The sequence below is a fragment of the Salvelinus namaycush genome, chromosome 20, assembly GCF_016432855.1.
Source record: "Salvelinus namaycush isolate Seneca chromosome 20, SaNama_1.0, whole genome shotgun sequence".
Taxonomy (NCBI): domain Eukaryota; kingdom Metazoa; phylum Chordata; class Actinopteri; order Salmoniformes; family Salmonidae; genus Salvelinus; species Salvelinus namaycush.
In genome coordinates, this window is record NC_052326.1 from 22,767,072 (window position 1) to 22,789,749 (window position 22,678).

General features: G+C 43.3%; 1 protein-coding gene across 1 annotated transcript in view; it reads right to left on the minus strand.

Annotated features, from left to right (window-relative positions):
• Positions 1 to 5,025: 5,025 nt before the first annotated feature.
• The window catches only part of arhgef10la (Rho guanine nucleotide exchange factor (GEF) 10-like a), a 309,208-nt gene continuing 291,555 nt past the window's right edge, over positions 5,026 to 22,678 (minus strand). The window contains exons 21-22 of the mRNA XM_039015885.1: positions 7,898 to 8,020; positions 5,026 to 7,748 (exon numbers count right to left, since the gene is read on the minus strand). Coding sequence (XP_038871813.1) covers positions 7,204 to 7,748; positions 7,898 to 8,020 — 668 coding nt within the window. The 3' untranslated portion in view covers positions 5,026 to 7,203. The remainder of the gene's footprint in view (positions 7,749 to 7,897; positions 8,021 to 22,678) is intronic.

A 22,678-nucleotide genomic window follows, 5' to 3' on the forward strand; every position in this document is an offset into this window, starting at 1 on the left:
CTCCAGTTCGCTGATCCTCAACACTGGGGCCCCACAAGAGTGCATGCTCAGCCCACTCCTGTACTCCCTGTTCACTCATGACTGCATGGCCAAGCATGCCTTGCACTCAATCGTCAAGTTTGCAGATGACACAACAGTAGTAGGCTTGATTACCAACAATGATTAGACAGCCTACAGGGAGGAGGTGAGGTGCCAGGAAATTAAATTCCTGTGGTGCCAGGAAATTAACCTCTCACTCAATGTCAACAAAACAAAGGAGATGATTGTGGACTCCAGGAAACAGCAGACGGTGCACCCCCTTATCCACATCAACGGGACCACAGTGGAGAAGGTGGAAAGCTTCAAGTTCCTTGGCGTACACATCACTGACAAACTGAAATGGACCACCCACACAGACAGTGTGATGAAGAAGGGGCAACAGAGCCTCTTCAACCTCAGGAGGCTGAAGAAATTTGGCTTGGCACCTAAAACCCTCACAAACTTTTACAGATGCACAATTGAAAGCATCCTGTTGGGCTGTATCACTGGCTGGTATGGCAACTGCACCGCCCGCAACCGCAGGGCTCTCCAGAGGGTGGTGCGATCTGCCCAACGCATTACCGGGGGCAGCCCTCCAGGAGACCTACAGCACCCGATATCACAGAAAGGCCAAAAAGATCATCAAGGACATCAACCAACCGAGCCACTGTCTGTTCACCCCACTATCATCCAGAAGGCGAGGTCAGTACAGGTGCATCAAAGCTGGGACCGAGAGACTGAAAAACAGCTTCTATCTCAAGGCCATCAGACTGTTAAACAGCCACCACTAGCACATTAAAGGCTGCTGCCAATAGACATAGAATAGAAATCACTGGCCACTTTAAGTAATGGAACACTAGTCACTTTGATAATGTTTACATATCTTGCATTACTCATCTCATATGCATATACTGTATTTTATACAATTCTACTGTATCTTAGTCACTTTAATAATGTTTACACATCTTGCATTACTCATTTCATATGTATATACTGCATTCTATTTTATTCTACTGTATCTTAGTCCATGCCGCTCTGATATCGCTCGTCAATATATGTATATATTCTTAATTCCATTCCTTACTTAGATTTGTGTGTATTGGGTATATGTTGCGAAATTGTTAGTTATTACTTATTAGATATTACTGCACTGTCGGAGCTACAAGCACAAGCATTTCGCTACACCAGCAATAACATCTGCTAAAGACGTGTATGTGACCAACAAAATGTTATTTGAGAGGGGGAGAGGCATTGTGCAATGACGTGTTTCTTGATTTGTTTTTTGAAACCAGGTTTGCTGTTCACTTGCACTATATAGGATGAGTTTCCTTGAATTTTGTTCTGGACCTGGGGACTGTGAAAAGACCCCTGGTGGCATGGCTGGTGGGGTAAGTCTGTGCTGTGTGTATGTTTACTATGCAAACAATTTGAAATTTCCAACACATTAATATTTCTTATAAAAACAAGAAGTGACATAGTCAGTCTTTCCTCAACTCTTAGCCAAGAGAGACTGGCATGCATAGTAGTAATATTGGCCTTCTGAATACAATGAAGAGCAAGACGTGTCACTCTATTTTGGGCCATCTTCAATTAACTAGGTCTTTCTTTGCAGCACTTGACCATATGACTGGACAATAATCAAGATTAGATAAAACTAGAACCTGCAGGACTTGCTTTGTGGAGTGTGGTGTCAAAAAAGCAGAGCATCTCTTTATTACGGACAGACCTCTCCCCATCTTTACAGCCATTGAATCTATATGTTTTGACCATGACAGTTTGCAATCTAAGGTAACACCAAGTAATTTAGTCTCCTCAACCTGTTCAACAGCCACACCATTCATTACCAGATTCAGCTGAGTTCTAGAACTTAGGGAATGATTTGTAACAAATACAATGCTCTTAGTTTTTGAGATGTTCAGGACCAGTTTATTGCTGGCCACACATTCCAAAACAGACTGCAACTCTTTGTTAAGGGTTACAGTGACTCCATTAGCTGTGGTTGCTGACATGTATATGGTTTAATCATCAGCATACATGGACACACATGCTTTGTTTAATGCTAGTGGCAGGTCATTGGTAAATATAGAAAAGATTAGAGGGCCTAGAGAGCTGCCCTGCGGTACACCACACTGTATATGTTTGACATTATAAAAGCTTCCATTAAAGAAAACCCTCTGAGTTCTATTAGATAGATACAGCATGATATGGCAGAGGTTGAAAAGCCATAACACATATGTTTTCTCAACAACAGATTATGGTCACTGAAATTTAACAGTACATCTCCCACAATCTTATTATCAATTTCTTTCAACTAATCATCAGTGCAGTACATGTTGAGTGCCCTTTTCTATAAGCATGCTGAAAGTATGTTGTAAATTTATTTACAGAGAAATATTGTATTTGGTAAAACACAATTCTTTCCGAAAGTTTGCTAAGAGTTGGCAGCAACCTGGTAGGTCTGCCAATAAAGGCTGCTTTACCACTCTTCTGTAGCGGAATGACGTTGGCTTCCCTCCAGGCCTGAGGACAAAAACTTTCCTCTATGCTCAGATTAAAGATATAACAGATAGGAGTGGCTATAGAGTCAGCTACCATCCTCAGTAGCTTTCCATCTAAGTTGTGGCTTCTAGAAACCTCTGAAAAATATAGGCCTATGCGTATTCATATGAGATTTAAATGGTCAGTATTACCAACATTTGCCATCACATAAACCATATCTAAGCCCATTGCTGTGCCTATTCCTAATATTTGTTACTATGGACAGACATACACTAAGAGCTTTAATGGAGGCCCATAATAACACCCAATATGACTGTGTATGTGGGCCCTATCTTTGTATTCTCTTAATGCAAATCGTCAGCCCCAGCCTCTTTGTCGAGGATAGTTGGTACATTGTGCTGTTCTTCCTTTATCATGGGTACTGCTGAGCCGGCGGAAATGAAAAGCAATGCAAATATGCCCAGCTTTTTGGAGCCAATAGATAAAGCATGAAGACCTTCAAACTGCATCGCTTCATTCGCTCCAGTTTAGCCTTGACCGAGCCATGCAAATTATACCTGAGATGCAGGGAGAGTGACGCCGCCAGCTTCACAGGTGCAAAGCTGGGGCTCAAGATAGTCAAATCTCTCCTGGGGCAGGGTTAATTGGGAAAAATATCATTAGAAAGGTTTAGAAATGGGTTTGTGAAGTTCCCCTGGAAAAAAGGGACATAATGCACTACTGTTTGAGTTCTCTTTGACAGCGGAAGCTTGCGCAGCATTTTGGGCTTTTTCTCAGTGTGTCGTTTTGTTTGCAGGGAAGGATGCGTTCTATTGCTGACGCAGGTACAAGGTGCAATTCAGCAGAGCTTTATCAGATCAGTATTATGTTCCCTGTTCTATGGATGGTTTGGGGCACCGTATAGGTACAGCAGCACAGGGCATGATGTGTTCTTCATTCTGCCTCTGTATTGTCTTCTGTTCTGTGGTTAACAGTTCTCCCCAGGGGAGGCCTAATAAGAGTGAACAGCTTGGTAAATGAGAAATTGCTGTGAAAATGAAGAGAAATAAGGAGAAGCGAACAACAATGTGGATTATTCACACTCAAAGACTGTTGAAGCATATTATGATCCATTCTCTTCTGCATTCTGTTGCAGAGAGTAGGCAACAGTGGGGAAAACATGATTATTAGCTGATCAACATTATTAGCTGAAGACATTCCCCTGTTTATCAGCTGCTGTCAGCAAGGAGCTATCATAGCTATTCATGAGGAGACATGAGGACAAGAGAGGGTGTTGAGGACATGCAACTGGCAGGTCAGGGGTTTGTAGCACACAGTGCTAATGGCCAACCAGGCCATCCAGAAACCGTAGTAAGCAGGGTCGTCAGCTGCTGCTTGGGCTGGGTTGGCAGACACCAATGCTACACAGAGAGAACGTCTCCCAAACTGTGGAGAGCCAGTGATTAGATATGCAGCTGGTGTCCCACGTGGAAGGCTAGTGGTGTGGAGACATATGGGCAGATGGCGCAAGTAGGGTCACCAGGTCTAACAGACTGGGCTGGACCTCACTGCCATGGGCTGTCCGAACAGAGAATTGTGAAGTCCGGTTCCAAATCGGACGAGCCAAGAGATTGGACACAGTGGTCTTTAACAGACAGATTAGATTGTTATTAGGCATCACACAATGGGTCAAAATGTAGACAAAGTTGCTGTTTCTTTGGTAATTGAACTGCTTTAGACTTGCAAAGATATCTTCAAAGCAACACATCAACCTTAATTCGAGCCCCACAAAAGATAATTGGAATATCATGTTATCGCTATGAAGTATTTATTTAACATTGACGTATTACACATGAATTATGAAACACTTTTAAAGTACAGCATGTATTCATTAACGTACCAAAGGGAATTTGGAATTGACATTTAATGGAGTTAAGCAATGTTTTATATGTGCAATGTAACTTAACATTATACTGTACATCTAATGTTAGACCTCTCACTCTATCCACGTATACAACTGAGTCACATTATTTCATCATGTTCAAAAGTTAAACCGAGTGACTTATCATAAGCCTCTTTCTCTACCACAGGGGTGTCAAAGTCTATAGTATTATAAGGGCACATTATTTTCAATTATGTGAATGAAAGTCAAAGTATGGGTAGCTTCTAGTAGCTGCAAAATCTGTTTTATAGGAACAGACAGCATGGTTAGTATGAGTGTAAAGTTATAATAGACAATCTCCATTTATGAGTGTGAATAGATAAAATAATATTGAAGCTAAAATGATGGGAAAGGATGAGAGGACGGACACACATTAAGATACACATTAAGATATGAATCCCACAAGAGAAAGGGAAAGTATAAGATGATGAGAATGCGTACTGTAGATGCGAGAAGGAATTATACAACAAGCAAATGATCATGCTGTTTGTATGTGGCTGCTATGAAAGTGAACTGTGTTTGCGGTGGTCAGGGGTGTATTCATTCTGCCGATTCTGTTGAAAAACTTAAATGGAAGCAAACAGAATGAAACGGGGATAAACATACCTGAATTTGTCCAACAGAAACTCTCATTTGCAACTGTTGGACTAATGATTACACCCTAGATCAACTAGATGCAGGCAAGAGTCTGCAAGGCGATATTGAATATGTAATTTCTCTCTCAACCTGTGCACTTACGTCGTAAACTTTAATTCGGAAGCTAGGTTGTAACCTCATGATGGGTATAGGGAAAATTTGAGTATCATGTAGTAGCCTAAACCTATCGATGTTACATTGAGCTGGGTGAATGGAATGTGAATAACAGTCATCCAATATGCTGTAATAGAAATAAGGCCATGCTCATAAAAAAAAAAGATTGGCCTCCCTCATCTTAAATGGCACCGACCGCCAATGATGTATACTACATAAAGGTTACTCAATCATACACTCTGGCTACATCCAAATAACCTTGACATGTGGGTGACCTCCAGAATAGTGTTGTAGAATAGTATTATCATAGGAACACTAAACAAATCTTGTACAGTACGCTTTCAACAGCTTTTCTCATGTGCACTGTACATTTTGATAGAAACAACGCAACACTGTACTGAGTTATGTTTTCTGTTGACCTTGACCTGTTAAACAAAGCAACTGTATTTTAATGCCGGGGAGACGAAGTAAAATAAAATAATGTTTCAGAACCATAGAAAGCATGACCTTCTACTGGGATGAAAAAGAGAACTCGGGTATGGAGATGTAAAGGGAATTAAACAACAGATTCTACAGAAGTGGTGACAAAATATGGAATCAACCATCATTTCCATCCAGCAGCATAGGAAACTCAAAATAACACTAAGTCTTCAACACCATGCATTCATAGCCAAACATCTCAATTAATTTGTCAATCAACTCTTTTCAAAGACATTGTAAAAGGTAGGCCATTTCCGTTGAAGCAGAATAAAATAGAAACAGAAACAGGGCAGGAGATTGCCATGTCTCTGTTAGCACAACAAACCACCGATGGCAATGGCTTCAAACAGGGAGTGAAGGAAAGGAGATACAAATGCTTAAGGACACTAGGGGATAGATTTATCAAAGGTTTGTGTGTGTTAAATTGCCACAAAAACCCATACAAAGCATTCTCCCTTTTAGGTGCCTCCACACAGCCACTAATGACGTCTGAGTGGCTGCAGCAGTTGTAGCCATTGTCTTTTGTAGTGAATTCAGTAGGCCTTTTGATGTGTAACATAGGTTAAATGAAGTTTGTTGCATATTATCATGCTGGTGTGGATATGTATTTGCTTTAACTGACTTAAAGTGGACAATATCATCGTCATCCACAAGAAACATATATGGTGTGCATTTTGCACTTTGTAGTAATACAAGTGGGAACATTTAAATGTAAAACTACTAAACTCTGATAGACCAGGACACAAAGACAATGCCTTCTATTCCCTCTCATATCTCAGATAACCTATCTATTTATGCAGTAGAAAAAAATCAGACGATTAAGCACTCACAGTCAGCGTCCAACACACTTTCATTTTTCTAAAAGCACAGATTCACTTGTGACACATTGACAGACATTTCACATATTTCACATTGCCAGGGAGAGCTTGAAGTTTGCTGAACTAATAGAATTAATAACAGTGAAGTACTTTGTACAACTACAGTAGTTTCTCAGCTTTTCTCAGCTCTAAACAGATGGCTTCTCTCCCAAAGGATCAGATAAAAGAGGTCCATCTTCGGCACTGCAGCATGGTAGATTCAACAAAGTGTCACTCTCAAAGGAATGTGGTCCATTCTTACTCACAAAGGAAGGCTGTCAACCGTGGGAGAGAAATCTGTGTGAGGTAAGCACTGTCAACTCTGATGATGCTTGTTTTCGGCATATCCATTTTTGTAAGGAGGGGAGAGGACCAGTTTAAGCTGTCACAAGAAAGGCTCTGGGCCTGTGGCTGAGAATGAGTAAGCAGGGTCATCCAGATCCACCAATGGGATGGCAGTGCCCCATGCCTCACATGGTCACCAGCAGGTCTCCTCAGATGGAGCATGCAGGAGCTCCCTAACACAAAGAGTCATCAGCCTGGCCTTGTGCTCTGTGCCAGCACTAATGTCCTGCTTTCACATGTTTCATGTTCCTGGCATTACGGGATGGAGAGGATTCAGGGCTGGGGCAAAGATCTGCTTCTCCCCTCTACACTGCCTGAATGTTGATACCCAGATCACACTGTCAGTGGTAGTTGCCATACCATCAGGGTGGTTTCTGAAGACTCCACCCCCGCCCGCTCCGTTGTCCCTTCCCTCAATCTGTGGAAACCCCTGCCCCCAGATATGACCGCTGCCGAGATCACTCTGTCCCTGCGCCCCCCGTCCCGCTTACAGGGGTGCCCCTGCACCCACATCTCTGGGTCGTCACTGAACTCATAGATTGAGCCGTCCTCCAGGCTGTGCTCCAAAGACTCCAGGGAGGAGTCCGATGCTTCATCGCCCCTCGCCGTTAGCGGTCGCCCTGGCAACCCCGAAGTGGAGCGCAACCTGTACTGTAGCAGCACACCCCGCCCCTTGCCCACCCCCTCCCCCTGGGAGGAACCTGATTGCGGCAGAGACTCCTGGGAGGAGGAGTCACTGCGGTCCTCCTCTCCGCAGGCAGCGTCGGGTCCGTCCGCCATAGAATCCCTCTTCAGTAGCTCTGGGGACAGGGTGCTGGACGTGGCCACCAGGAAGTCCACCGGACCACAGTGGGCATTCAGAGAGGTCATCCCCTTTCCTGCAGGACAGAGATACAATCAGAAAAGAACAATGGTGACATACATACCCCCAGAAGCAACTAGCACCATTTTTATAATGGATCACTTTTCACTGTGAAAAACGTTCACAGGCCCCTTGATTCATCATATCCTCCTCCGTCATCTGTACCTGTTATTTTGGGGATGCCCTCCAGTTTGGGCACGGGCAGAGTGATAATGATTCCCTGAACAGTGCCCACCCACAGCAGCCCCTGGTAGATGAGTAGGCTGGTGACACGCATGCTCTTCTGGCCTACAACATAGGAATAGGGAAACATTGGGGTTTTGTTAAGTACTGTCTTAACATTATTAAAATAAATGTTTTATTGTCACATACACCAGATAGGTGTAGTGGAATGTGTTGTTTTACAAGGTCAGCCATAGAAGTATAGCACCCCTGGAGCAAATTAGCATTAAGTGCCTTGCTCAAGGGCACACCAACAGACTTTTCACATTGTTGGCTCTGGTATTCAAACTAGCAACCTTTCAGTTACTGGCCCAATGCACTAACTGCTAAGTTACCTGTCCCCCTCATGTTGATAGTCTTGATAAATACGGTCTGGTACACTCACTCCATTACACACTTCATTTCCAACCTCCCCTTCCTTGCCAAGACTCTGGAACAGACTGTTGCCTCCCAATTACAAACCCACCTACTAATCAACAACCTATATATGGGTGGCAAGTAGCCTAGTGGTTAGGAGCATTGGTCTAGTAATTGAAAGGTTGCTGGTTCAAATCCCAGAGTAGGTGAAACATCTGTCAGTGTGCCCTTGAGCAAGGCACTTAACCCCACTCTCCAAGGGGGAATGGGATATGCAAAAGTGTTTTATAATCATTTGCAGTGGTGTAAAGATCTTAAGTAAAAGTACTAATTACATCTGTTTTTTGGTCTTTACTTTACTATGTTGTTGACAACTTTTACTTATACTTCACTACATTCCTAAAGAAAATTATGTATTTTTAACTCTACATTTTCCCTGACAACCAAAAGTACTCCATTTCATTTTGAAAATGCTTAGCAGGACAGGTCACACACATCAAGAGAACATCCATGGTCATCCCTACTACCTCTTATCTGGCATGTCTGAGTGTTGGAGTGTGCCCCATCCGTAAATTAAAAAAACAAGAAAATTGTGCCATCTGGTTTGTGAAATGATTTATACTTTTACTTTTGATACTTAAATATATTTTAGTAATTACATTTACTTTTGATACTTAAGTATATTTAAAACCAAAACTTTTACTCAAGTAGTATTTTACTATGTGACTTTTACTTTTACATGAGTAATTTCCAATTATGGTATCTTCACTTTTACTGAAGTATGACAATTGGATACTTTTTTCACCACTGCACTTGTGCATGTGTGAAATAGGACAAATTTAAGCACCCACCTAATTATTGTTATAATAGAGCCCCTCCAGTCTGGTTTCCATCCCCTCCACAGTACTTAAACTGCACTCCTCAAAGTTGTCAATGACCTCACCTCTGCTATTGCTGGTGCCCTCAACATCCTGATTCTCCTCGACCTGGGTACCGCTTTTGGCACAGTGAGCCATCAGATCCCCTCACTAGGCTTGAGGGTCTGAGCGTTGAAGGCACTGTACTCTCCTAGCTACAATCATACCTCACAAACCAGACCCACTACATCTCCCTCAATGGCCACACCTCAGCTGCAGTTACACAGGGTGTCCCCCACGGCTCTGTGCTGGGCCCCTTACTCTTCATCCTCGCCCTTGGTCAGATCCTCTACCTTATCCTCTACCTCACTTCTACCTTAAATTCCACTGCTATGCCGATAACACCCAGATCTACCTCAGCACCAAATCCTTTTTCAACTTACTTCTGACCACATTAAATCCTGCCTCTCTGCAATAAAAACATGGATGCAACAAAACTTTCTCAAGCTCAACAGTGATAAAACGGAACTCCTCCTCATAGGCACCAAATCCACCCTCACTAAAGCTGGCAACCTCACCCTCACCATTGATGATACCACTGCCTCTCCCTCCCTCCCCCACGCACGCAACCATGGCGTCACCCTCTCCTTTGATCACCACATAAGACACTGTCAAATCCTCATTTTTCACCTCCGCAACATTGCCAAAGTCAGGTCCTCCCTCTCCCATCCTGCTCCTGAAACCCTCATACATGTATTCTTCTCCTCCCGTCTTGACCACTGCAACTCACTGCTCTCCTGTATCAACTCAATGGTTCAAAACTCTGCTGTCCGACTCTTCACCCACACTAAGTCCTGGCAGCTCATCACCCCTGTCCTCTGGTGGCATGGCTTGTGGGGTATGCATGGGTGTCCAAGCTGTGTGCAAGTATTTTAAAAAGTACATAGAGAGCTAACATTAATGACATGCATGTCAATCTCTCATGGCTCAAAGTGTAAGAGAGATTGACATCATCATTACTTGTTTTCATAAGAGGTGTTGACAAGCTGAAGGTACCGAGCTGTCTGTTAGGGATAGCCCCCTTTAAAAAAAGAAATGTTAGCCTAAATGACATACCCAAATCTAATTGCCTGTAGCTCAAGCTGTAACGTCCTAACCAGAGTTCTTATGTGTTTTGCTTGTTTAGTGTTGGTCAGGATGTGAGCTGGGTGGGAATTCTATGTTGTGTGTCTAGTTCGTCTGTTTCTATGTTCAGCCTGATATGGTTCTCAATCAGAGACAGCTGTCAATCGTTGTCCCTGATTGAGAATCATATATAGGTGGTTTGTTTTGTGTTGGGGATTGTGGGTGGTTGTTTCCTGTCTCTGTGTTTGTGTTCTGCACCAGATAGGACTGTCTCGGCTTTCACGTTTGTTGTTTTGTAATGTTTGTTAATGTTCATCGTTTATTGTTTAATTAAACATGTTGAACACTAACTGCACTGCATTTTGGTCCTCTCCTTCATCCCAGGAAGAAAGCCGTTACAGAACCACCCACCAAACCTGGATCAAGCAGCGGGTTAACAGGCAGCAGCGACAGCAGCAGTGGTTCAAGGAGGAATGGACATGGGAGAAGGACCCTGGGCAGAGCCAGAGGAGTGTCGCCGCCCAAAAGCGGAGCTGGAGGCATCTAAAGCGGAGAGGCGGCATTATGAGGCGCTAGCAAGGCAGAGCGGCTGGAAGCCCGAGAGGCTCACCCAAAAATTTCTTGGGGGGGGGGGGGGGGGGCTAAAGGGTAGTGTGGCGAGGGCAGGTAGGAAACCTGCGCCCACTTCCCATGCTTACCGTGGAGAGCGAGAGTACGGGCAGACACCGTGTTACGCAGTAGAGCGCATGGTGTCTCCTGTACGTGTTCATAGCCTGGTGCGGGTTATTCCACCTCCCCGCACTAGCCGGGCTAGATTGAGCATTGAGCCAAGTGCCATGAAGCCGGCTCTACATATCTGGCCTCCAGTACGTCTCCTCGGGCCGGTGTACATGGCACCAGCCTTACGCATGGTGTCCCCGGTTCGCCAACACAGCCCAGTGCGGGTTATTCCACCTCCCCGCACTGGACGGGCTACGGGGAGCATTCAACCAGGTAAGGTTGGGCAGGCTCAGTGCTCAAGGGAGCCAGTACGCCTGCACGGTCCGGTATATCCGGCGCCACCTTCCCGCCCCAGCCCAGTACCTCCAGTTCCAGCACCCCGCACTCGCCTTATGGTGCGTGGCCCCAGCCCAGTACCACCAGTGCCTACACCACGCACCAGGCTTCCAGTGCGTCTCCAGAGCCCTGTTCCTCCTCCACGCACTCTCCCTGTGGTGCGTGTCTCCAGCCCAGTACCTGCAGTTCCGGCACCACGCACCAAGCCTCCTGTGCGTCTCCAGAGCCCTGTACGCACTGTGCCTTCTCCCCGCACTCGCCCTGAGGTGCGTGCCCTCAGCCCGGTACCACCAGTGCCGGTACCACGCACCAGGCCTATAGTGCGCATCGAGAGTCCAGTGTGCCCTGTTCCTGCTCCCCGCACTAGCCTTGAGGTGCGTGTCTCCAGTCCGGTACCATCAGTTCCGGCACCACGCACCAGGCCTACTGTGCGCCTCAGCAGGTCAGAGTCGGCCGTCTGCCCAACGCCGCCTGCACTGCTCGTCTGTCCAGCGCCGTCTGAGCTGCCTGCCTGCCCAGCGCCGTCTGAACTGCCTGCACTGCTCGTCTGCTCAACGCCGCCTGCACTGCTCGTCTGTCCAGCGCCGTCTGAGCTGCCTGCCTGCCCAGCACCGTCTGAGCTGCCTGCACTGCCTGCCTGCCCAGCACCATCTGAGCCATCCGTCTGCCCAGCGCCGTCTGAGCCATCCGTCTGCCCAGCGCCGTCTGAGCCATCCGTCTGCCCAGCGCCATCTGAGCCATCCGTCTGCCCAGCGCCGTCTGAGCCATCTGTCTGCCTAGCGCCATCTGAGCCATCTGTCTGCCCAGCGCCATCTGAGTCATCCGTCTGCCATGAGCCATTAGAGCCGTCCGTCAGTCAGGAGCCGCTAGAGCCGTCCGTCAGTCAGGAGCTGCCAGAGCCGCCAGCCAGTCAGGAGCTGCCAGAGCCGCCAGCCAGTCAGGAGCTGCCAGAGCCGCCAGCCAGTCAGGAGCTGCCAGAGACGCCAGCCAGTCAGGAGCTGCCAGAGACGCCAGCCAGTCAGGAGCTGCCAGAGACGCCAGCCAGTCAGGAGCTGCCAGAGACGCCAGCCAGTCAGGAGCTGCCAGAGACGCCAGCCAGTCAGGAGCTGCCAGAGCCGCCAGCCAGTCAGGAGCTGCCAGAGCCGCCAGCCAGTCAGGAGCTGCCAGAGCCGCCAGCCAGTCAGGAGCTGCCAGAGCCGCCAGCCAGTCAGGAGCTGCCAGAGACGCCAGCCAGTCATGAGCTGCCCTCCAGTCATGAGCTGCCCTCCAGTCATGAGCTGCCCTACAGTCATGAGCTGCCCTACAGTCATGAGCTGCCCTACAGTCATGAGCTGCCCTACAGTCATGAGCTGCCCTCCAGTCATGAGCTGCCCTCCAGTCATGAGCTGCCCTCCAGTCATGAGCTGCCCTCCAGTCATGAGCTGCCACCCAGTCCGGAGCTGCCACCCAGTCCAGAGCTGCCACCCAGTCCGGAGCTGCCACCCAGTCCGGAGCTGCCACCCAGTCCGGAGCTGCCATTCAGTCCGGAGCTGCCATTCAGTCCGGAGCTGCCATTCGTCCTGAGTTACCTCTCTGTCCTGAGTTACCTCTCTGTCCTGAGCTACCTCTCTGTCCTGAGCTACCTCTCTGTCCTGAGCTACCTCTCTGTCCTGAGCTACCTCCTAAATCATGTGGGGGCCTTGGGGAGGATTCTTAGGCCAAGGTCGTGGGCGAGGGTCGCCACTCAAAGGACGCTAAGGAGGGGGACAAAGACAGTGGTGGAGTGGTGTCCTCGTCCACCGCCGGAGCCGCCACCGCGGACAGATGCCCACCCAGACCCTCCCCTTGAGTTTTAGGGGTGCGTTCGGAGTCCGCACCTCAGGGGGGGGGGGTACTGTAACGTCCTGACCAGAGTTCTTATGTGTTTTGCTTGTTTAGTGTTGGTCAGGACGTGAGCTGGGTGGGAATTCTATGTTGTGTGTCTAGTTCGTCTGTTTCTATGTTCAGCCTGATATGGTTCTCAATCAGAGACAGCTGTCAATCGTTGTCCCTGATTGAGAATCATATATAGGTGGCTTGTTTTGTGTTGGGGATTGTGGGTGGTTGTTTCCTGTCTCTGTGTTTGTGTTCTGCACCAGATAGGATTGTCTCGGCTTTCACGTTTGTTGTTTTGTAATGTTTGTTAATGTTCATCGTTTATTGTTTAATTAAACATGTTGAACACTAACTGCGCTGCATTTTGGTCCTCTCCTTCATCCCAGGAAGAAAGCCGTTACACAGGCCCTGAAGCACAGATATGCATATTATTGGTACCATTTGAAAGGAAACACTTTGAAGTTTGTAGAAATGTGAATTGAATGTTGGAGAATATAAAACAATAGATCTGGTAGAAGAAAATACCCTTGACTTTCGTGACCATGCTAATTTGGGGCTAGCTGTTGTAGCATTGATTGATACACTCACAAAAGCTTAGATTGCTTTCGTTGCAAAGCATATTTTCAAAATCTGACACGATAGCTGGATTAACAACAAGCTAAGCAGTGTTTTGGTATATTTTACTTGTGATTGCATGATTATAAATATTTGTAGTAATATCTTTGAATTTGGCGCCCTGCAATTCAGCGGTTGTTTAGGGAAATGATCCCGTAATCGGGATCTGTGCGCAGAAAGGTTAAGTGTTGCAGTCATTTCAGTCACTGTAGTAGCTGACATGTATAGTGTTGAGTCATCCACATACATAGACACACTGGCCTTACTCGTAGCCAGTGGCATATCGTTAGTACAGATTGAAAAAAGCAAGGGGCCTAAACAGCTACCCTGGGGAATTCCTGCTTCTACCTGGATTATGTTTGAGACGCTTCCATTAAAGAACACCCTCGGAGTTCTGTTAGACAAGTAACTCTTTATCCACATTATAGTCGGGGAGTGAAGCCATAACACATCAGTTTTTCCAGCAGCAGACTATGATCAATAATGTCAAAAGCTGCACTGAAGTCTAACAAGACAGCCCCCACAATAATTGTATCATCAATTTCTCTCAGCCAATCATCAGTCATTTGTGTACGTGCTGTGCTTGTTGAGTGTCCTTCTCTATATGCGTGCTGAAAGTCTGTCAATTTGTTTACTGTGGAATAGCATTGTATCTGGTCAAACACCATTTTTTCCAGAAGTTTACTAAGGGTTGGTAACAGGATGATTGGTGGGCTATTTGAGACAGTAAATGGGACGTTAGTATTCTTGGGTAGCGGAATGACTTTAGGCATGGAGGGAAGCTGAGGGCACACACTTTCTAGTAGGCTTAAATCAAAGATGTGGCAAATAGGAGAGGCAATATCGTCCACTATTATCCTCAGTCATTTTCCATCCAGATTGTCAGACCCCGGGGCTTGTCATTGTTGATAGACAACAATACGTTTTTCACCTCTTCCACACTGACTTTACGGAAATCAAAAGTAAAATTCTTGTCTTTCATAATTTGGTCAGATATACTTGGATGTGTAGTGTCAGCATTTGTTGCGGGCATGTTATCCCTACAGTAAGTTTATTTATCTTGCCAATGAAAAAGTCATTAAAGTAGTTGGCAATATCAATGGGTTTTGTGATAAATGAGCCATCTGATTCAATGAATGATGGATCCGAGTTGGCTTTTTTCCCCAAAATGTCATTTATGGTGCTCCAAAGCTTTTTACTATCATTCTTTATATACTTTATCTTTGTTTCATAGTATAGGTTCCCTCTCAACCATACCATTTTTCAATTCCTCATCAATCCAAGGGGATTTAACAGTTTTTACAGTAATTTTCTTAATGGGTGCGTGCTTATTAGTAACTGGAATAAGCTGACCTAAGTATGACCTCTTATACACTATTTTAGGCCCAGCCTTTGGAACTTTGGTTTTCCTAGATATGGCTATTATTTTGTGATCACTACATCCTATGGATTTGGATACTGCTTTTAAAGCAAATTTCTGCAGCATTAGTAAAGATGTGATCAATACATGTTGTTGTTGTCATTCCTGTGCTGTTTGTAAATACCCTGGTAACTACCAATTGTGCTGTTTGTAAATACCCTGGGAACTACCAATTGGGAAGAAAAAGGGGTAAAAGTACAAAACATATATAATATCAAACTTAACAAGCTAAAATACAAACCAAAACATTGTTTAGAAAGTAATTTTTAATTGCCTGGTTTGCTAGATTGACATATATACTATACTTTTTAAATGGATGGGTTTATTGGTGTGAAAATACACCAGCTGTGCTATTTTGGAACACCATGCTGCTGACGTCATGCAGCCTGTCGCTTTTGTATTTATACTTTTTCATAACGACAAGTTTGATGTCGGAAGACAATAGAATGTTCATGATGTCACTGTGACAACTGTATACAGACATGTCGATAGACGTAGCATAAACCAGCCTTTAGTCTTGAAATCTTTGGCTGTTTAGTACACTATCGTACTCACTCTGTTTAGCCTGAATCCTTAAAGAGATGGGTGGGCTAAGGGTTAAGAGGGTGTGAATGATGCTGAATGGGTGTAGACAAAGAAGACCTCTCCAGTGGGTGTACCAAAAAAAAGTGGGGCCACAAGTTTATCAAATTTCAAAGCAGACACTTTCCCATTGTTCCCCAACTGTAGTGTATGATATACCATTTTCAAGAGCTGAGTCTTTACTTTTATCCAATGTAAAAAACACTTTAAAATGTTGCTACAAAAGACCGAATCGAACCGGTCAGTCACATTTATCTCTGGCCCTCTGTGTGACCTCTGTGATCACATGTGAAATATGCGAAAATGACAAAGCTATAAACCATCAACTTTGTGAATTCCACTAATATTTAATAGGAGGGGTTCAGCATGAAATATCCTTTATATTCTTTTTACACACCTATATATTTTTAACTATGTCAACATGTCTTTGTTGTAAATGCTTTGAAGCCAAACTGGTTGTAAAAAAATACAAGAATTAGAAGAGTTGCTGAGTTAATTGAAAATAATGCCATTCTTGATTAGATTAAATTAATTTGTCTATTTTCTTGATCGATATGGTCTATCCACTAGAAACTCATGGACAATTTGGACACAGATAAAACAAATATACACTACCTTTGAAAAGTTTGGGGTCACTTAGAAATGTCCTTGTTTTTGAAAGAAAAGCACATTTTTTGTCCATTAAAATAACACCAAATTCATCAGAAATACAGTGTAGACATTGTTAATGTTGTAAATGACTATTGAAGCTGGAAACGGCTGATTATTTATGTAATATCTACATCGGCATACAGAGGCCCATTATCAGCAACCATCACTCCTGTGTTCCAATGGCACGTTGTGTTACCTAATCCAAGTTTATCATTTGAAACGGCTAATTGATCATTAAAAAACCCTTTTGCAATTCTGTTAGCACAGCTGAAAACTGTTAAAGAAGCAATAAAACTGGCCATCTTTAGACTAGTTGAGTATCTGGATCATCAGCATTTTGTCGGTTTGATTAAAGGATCAAAATGTCCAGAAACAAAGACCTTTCTTGTGAAACGCGTCAGTCTATTCTTGTTCTGAGAAATGAAGGCTATTCCATGCGAGAAATTGCCAAGAAACGGAAGATCTTGTTTAACGCTGTGTACTACTCCCTTCACAGAACAGCGCAAACTGTCTCTAACCAGAATAGAAAGAGGGGTGGGAGGCCCCGCTGCACAACTGAGCAAGAGGACAAGTACATTAGAGTGTCAGTAGTTTGAACAAGTACATTAGTTTGGAAAAGTACATTAGTTTGAAAAACAGATGCCTCAAGTCCTCAACTGGCAGCTTCATTAAATAGTATCCGCAAAACAGCAGTCTCAACTTCAACAGTGAAGAGGCGACTCCGGGATGCTGGCTTTCTAGACAGAGTCGCAAAGAAAAAGCCATATCTCAGACTGGCCAATAAAAAGAAAAGATTAAGATGGGGGAAAAAACACAGACACTGGACAGAGGAACTCGAGCCTCTTCAATGTTGACGTGGGGACTGGTGTTTTGCGGGTACTATTTAATGACGCCTATGTAGATATTCCATTAAAAATCAGGCGTTTCCAGCTACAGTAGTCATTTACACAATTAACAATGTCTACACTGTATTTCTGATCAATTTGATGTTATTTTAACCTTTACTTAACACCCATCCCGGATCCGGGAGCATCCTCATCAGTAAAAGCTGACTAGCATAGCCTAGCATAGCGCCACAAGTAAATAATAGCATATAAATATCATGAAATCACAAGTCCAATACAGCAAATGAAAGATAAACATCTTGTGAATCCAGCCATCATTTCCGATTTTTTAAATGTTTTACAGCGAAAACACAATATGTATTTCTATTAGCTAACCACAATAGCCAAAGACTCAACTGCATATTTTCACCATGTTTCTACCGCATAGGTAGCTATCACAAAACCGACCAAATAGAGATATAATTAGTCACTAACCAAGAAACAACTTCATCAGATGACAGTCTTATAACATGTTATACAATAAATGTATGTTTTGTTCGAAAATGTGCATATTTGAGGTATAAATCATAGTTTTACATTGCAGCTACCATCAAAAATATCACCAAAGCAGGCAGAATAATTACAGAGAGCAACCTGAAATACCTAAATACTCATCATAAAACATTTATGAAAAATACATGGTGTACAGCAAATGAACGATAAACATCTTGTGAATCCAGCCAATATTTCAGATTTTTTTTAAGTGTTTTACAGCGAAAACACAATATAGCATTATATTAGCTTACCACAATAGCCAAACACACAACCGCATGTATTCACCGCATAGATAGCATTCGCAAAAACCAGCAAAAGATATAAAATTAATCACTAACCTTGACCAACTTCATCAGATGACAGTCTTATAACATCAGGTTATACAATACACTTATGTTTTGTTCGAAAATGTGCATATTTAGAGCTGCAAACAGTGGTTATACATTGTGAATATGTAGCATCAATTCACCAGAATGTCCGGAGCTATTTTGGACACTCACCTAATCTGACCAAAGAACTCATCATAAACTTTACATAAAAATACTTGTTGTATGGCAAATGAAAGATACACTGGTTCTTAACTTCTTATGGCTGCAAGCCCGAAGCCGGGCACAATATGACAATAGCCACTTCAAGTGCAGGGCGCGAAATTCAAAATATATTTTTTAGAAATATTTAACTTTCACACATTAACAAGTCCAATACAGCATTTGAAAGATAAACATCTTGTGAATCCAGCCAACATGTCCGATTTTTAAAATGTTTTACAGCGAAAACACCACGTATATTTATGTTAGCTCACCACCAAATACAAATAAGGACAGACATTTTTCACAGCACAGGTAGCATGCACAAAGCCAACCTAACTAACCAAGAACCAACCAAACCAACCAAGAAACAACTTCATCAGATGACAGTCTTATAACATGTTATTCAATAAATCTATGTTTTGTTCAAAAAATGTGCATATTTGAGCTATAAATCAGTTTTACATTGCAGCTACCATCACAGCTACCGTCAGAAATGGCACCGAAGCAGCCAGAGTAATTACAGACACCAACGTCAAATACCTAAATACTCATCATAAAACATTTCTGAAAAATACATGGTGTACAGCAAATGAAAGACAGGCATCTTGTGATTCCAGCCAATATTTCCGATTTCTTAAGTGTTTTACAGCGAAAACACAATATAGCATTATATTAGCTTACCACAATAGCCAGAAACACAAGCCATTCCCCAGCAGCAAAAGTTAGCGATCGTAACAAACCAGCAAAAGATATATAATTTTTGACTAACCTTGATAAGCTTCATCAGATGACAGTCCTATAACATCAGGTTATACATACACTTATGTTTTGTTCGAAAATGTGCATATTTAGAGCTGAAATCAGTGGTTATACATTGTGCTAACGTAGCATCTTTTTCCCACAACGTCCGGATATTTTTCTGGCACTCACATATTCTGACCAAATAACTATTCATAAACATAACTAAAAAATACATGTTGTATAGGAAATGATAGATACACTAGTTCTTAATGCAATCGCCGTGTTAAAATTCTAAAAATAACTTCATTACGATATGCAGTTTACGTTATGGCGAGAGCGTGCTCAAAACCTGGCCGCAACCTACTAGTACAACATGTTCGACAGATATATGAAATAGCATCATAAAATGGGTCCTACTTTTGATGATCTTTCATCAGAATGTTGTACAAGGGGTCCTTTGTCGGGAACAATCGTTGTTTGGATTTAGAATGTCCTCTTCTCCAGTCAATTAGCACGGAAAGCTAGCAAAGTGGCGCTAATGTCTCCTTCGTGAACAAACGCAGACAACGCAACACGCCTAACGTCCCGAAAAAAATTCAATAATCTAATAAAACTATATTGAAAAAACATACTTTACGATGATATTGTCACATGTATCAAATAAAATCAAAGCCGGACATATTAGTCGTCTATAACGACAGCTGTACAGAAGGCAAAACCAGGTCCCTTCGCGCGCTCTCCAGAAAACAGGAAACTGGTGACACGTCATACAAAGAGCATTTATTCGAGCCCAGATCAAGTTATACACTCAATTTCTTCTCTCACTGCCTGTCGACATCTAGTGGAAGACGTATGAAGTGCATGTATTCCAATAAATATCAAGGACCTTTATAGGCAGCCCCTAGAAGAGAGCATCGATTTCAGATTTTCCACTTCCTGTCAGGAAGTTTGCTGCAAAATGAGTTCTGTTTTACTCACAGATATAATTCAAACGGTTTTAGAAACTAGAGAGTGTTTTCTATCCAATAGTAATAATAATATGCATATTGTACGAGCAAGAATTGAGTATGAGGCCGTTTGAAATGGGCACCTTTTATCCGGCTACTCAATACTGCCCCTGCAGCCCAAACAGGTTAATGCAACCGCCGTGTTAGATTTTTTTAAATAACTTTACCATAACAAACAGCTTGTGTTATTGCGAGACAGCGCCCGCCAAAACGGCAGAGAATAGGAATCAACATTTTCCACAGAAATACAAAATAACATCATAAATTGTTCTTACTTTTGTTGAGCTTCCATCAGAATCTTGTACAAGGAGTCCTAGGTCGAGAATAAATCCTTGTTTGGTTTTAGAATGTATTTTTCTCCTGTCAAATTCGTGCCACAATGCTAGCCAATGTTGATGACGTTCCCAGTTTTTCTCGACGCAAAGAACGGAAAACTCCAAAAGTCCAAATAAACGTTGAATAAACTGATAGAACTCGGTTTAAAAAACCTGCTTTACGATGTTATTATCACATGTATCAAATAAAATCAGAGCCGGAGATATTAGCCGTGTATACCGAACGCTTATCATAAGACAATATGGAGGTGCTTCCCGCGCCTTGGTAGACAAAGGAAATTCTGGACACGTCATTCCAAGAGCTCTTGTTCGACCTCAGATCAAGCTAGACACCCCATTCCACCTTCCACTGCCTGTTGACATCTAGTGGAAGGCGTATGAAGTGCATGCATATCGATAAATATTAGGCAATTGAATAGGCAGGCCCTGAAACAGAGCCTCGTTTTCAGATTTTTCACTTCCTATCTGGAAGTTTGCTGCAAAATGAGTTCTGTTTTACTCACAGATATAATTCAAACAGTTTTAGAAACTTGAGAGTGTTTTCTATCCAATAGTAATAATAATATGCATATTGTACGATCTAGAATAGAGTACGAGGCAGTTTAATTTGGGCACGATTTTTTCCAAAGTGAAAACAGCGCACCCCTATTGACAAAGAAATGTGTTTTTCTTTCAAAAACAAGGACATTTATAAGTGACCCCAAACCTTGAACGGTAGTGTATACTATATATTAATATATATTTTTCAAGTTATTCAAGTAAAAATGACCATAAATTGCTATAGATTACCTGTAAATTACCAATGTTACCGGGATCACTTACCGGTAGCTTTGCAACCCTAGTTATCACTATAAACGAAGATGCCATAATTGTGAAATTACAAACAAAACAGGAGACAATACATGAGGTTTATGTTTTTCTGGTCCCTCAGTCATTGGCTCTCCTGGTACTGATATCTAGAGCACTTAATATCTACGGCAATCACCTAATTGAATTACAATAACAGCCATGTGATCGCTACTGAAAGAATGCTCATTTACATGTAGAGCTGCATTTACATGGTTGTTCTGTGTCACACTCAGATTATGATGTGTGATTCGCATGAGTGGTTAGAGAGCACCTTAATTGATTCATTTCACCACGCACGAACACAGCTCAAGTTTGGAAGAAACAGCAGGGTTGTGCAAGTAGGGAACGGATGCAGGATCGCTGAGGTGCATGTTAAGCGTCTGCAGAGAGGAAGCGATCTCAGAGGGTCACAAGAGAGTTAGAAGGCATAGTGAAGAACTCAATCTTCGAAATGTCAGCCAACTGCTTACATAGAGATTTTGTCTATTTCTAGTGTGTGTCACAGAGTGCTGCATCAGAAGGGCAGCGGTTGTCATGAACACCCACTGCAGGGTTAACATGAACTGTAAAGTTAAGTGAGAACATCTTCTAAGAACAGCAATGAAGGAGGAAAATGACAAAGACTGGAGTTTAGGGAGGTTGTAGCCCTTACCTGCAGTCAAATTTCCTAGTGGCCTCATGGGTGGAATGTTATTCAAATTTTTCATAATTTCCTAATTAATAATCATTATTTAAAAAAGCCACCTAAAATCCGATGTTTCTATGTCAAACGGTTTTGGTATATTTCAATCTTCTGTGTATATAAAGTTGGGATGCAAACTCAAAATTGAATACATTTCAACTACACTGCTCAAAAAAATAAAGGGAACACTTAAACAACACAATGTAACTCCAAGTCAATCACACTTCTGTGAAATCAAACTGTCCACTTAGGAAGCAACACTGATTGACAATAAATTTCACATGCTGTTGTGCAAATGGAATAGACAACAGGTGGAAATTATAGGCAATTAGCAAGACACCCCCAATAAAGGAGTGGTTCTGCAGGTGGTGACCACAGACCACTTCTCAGTTCCTATGCTTCCTGGCTGATGTTTTGGTCACTTTTGAATGCTGGCGGTGCTTTCACTCTAGTGGTAGCATGAGACGGAGTCTACAACACACACAAGTGGCTCAGGTAGTGCAGCTCATCCAGGATGGCACATCAATGCGAGCTGTGGCAAGAAGGTTTGCTGTGTCTGTCAGCGTAGTGTCCAGAGCATGGAGGCGCTACCAGGAGACAGGCCAGTACATCAGGAGACGTGGAGGAGGCCGTAGGAGGGCAACAACCCAGCAGCAGGACCGCTACCTCCGCCTTTGTGCAAGG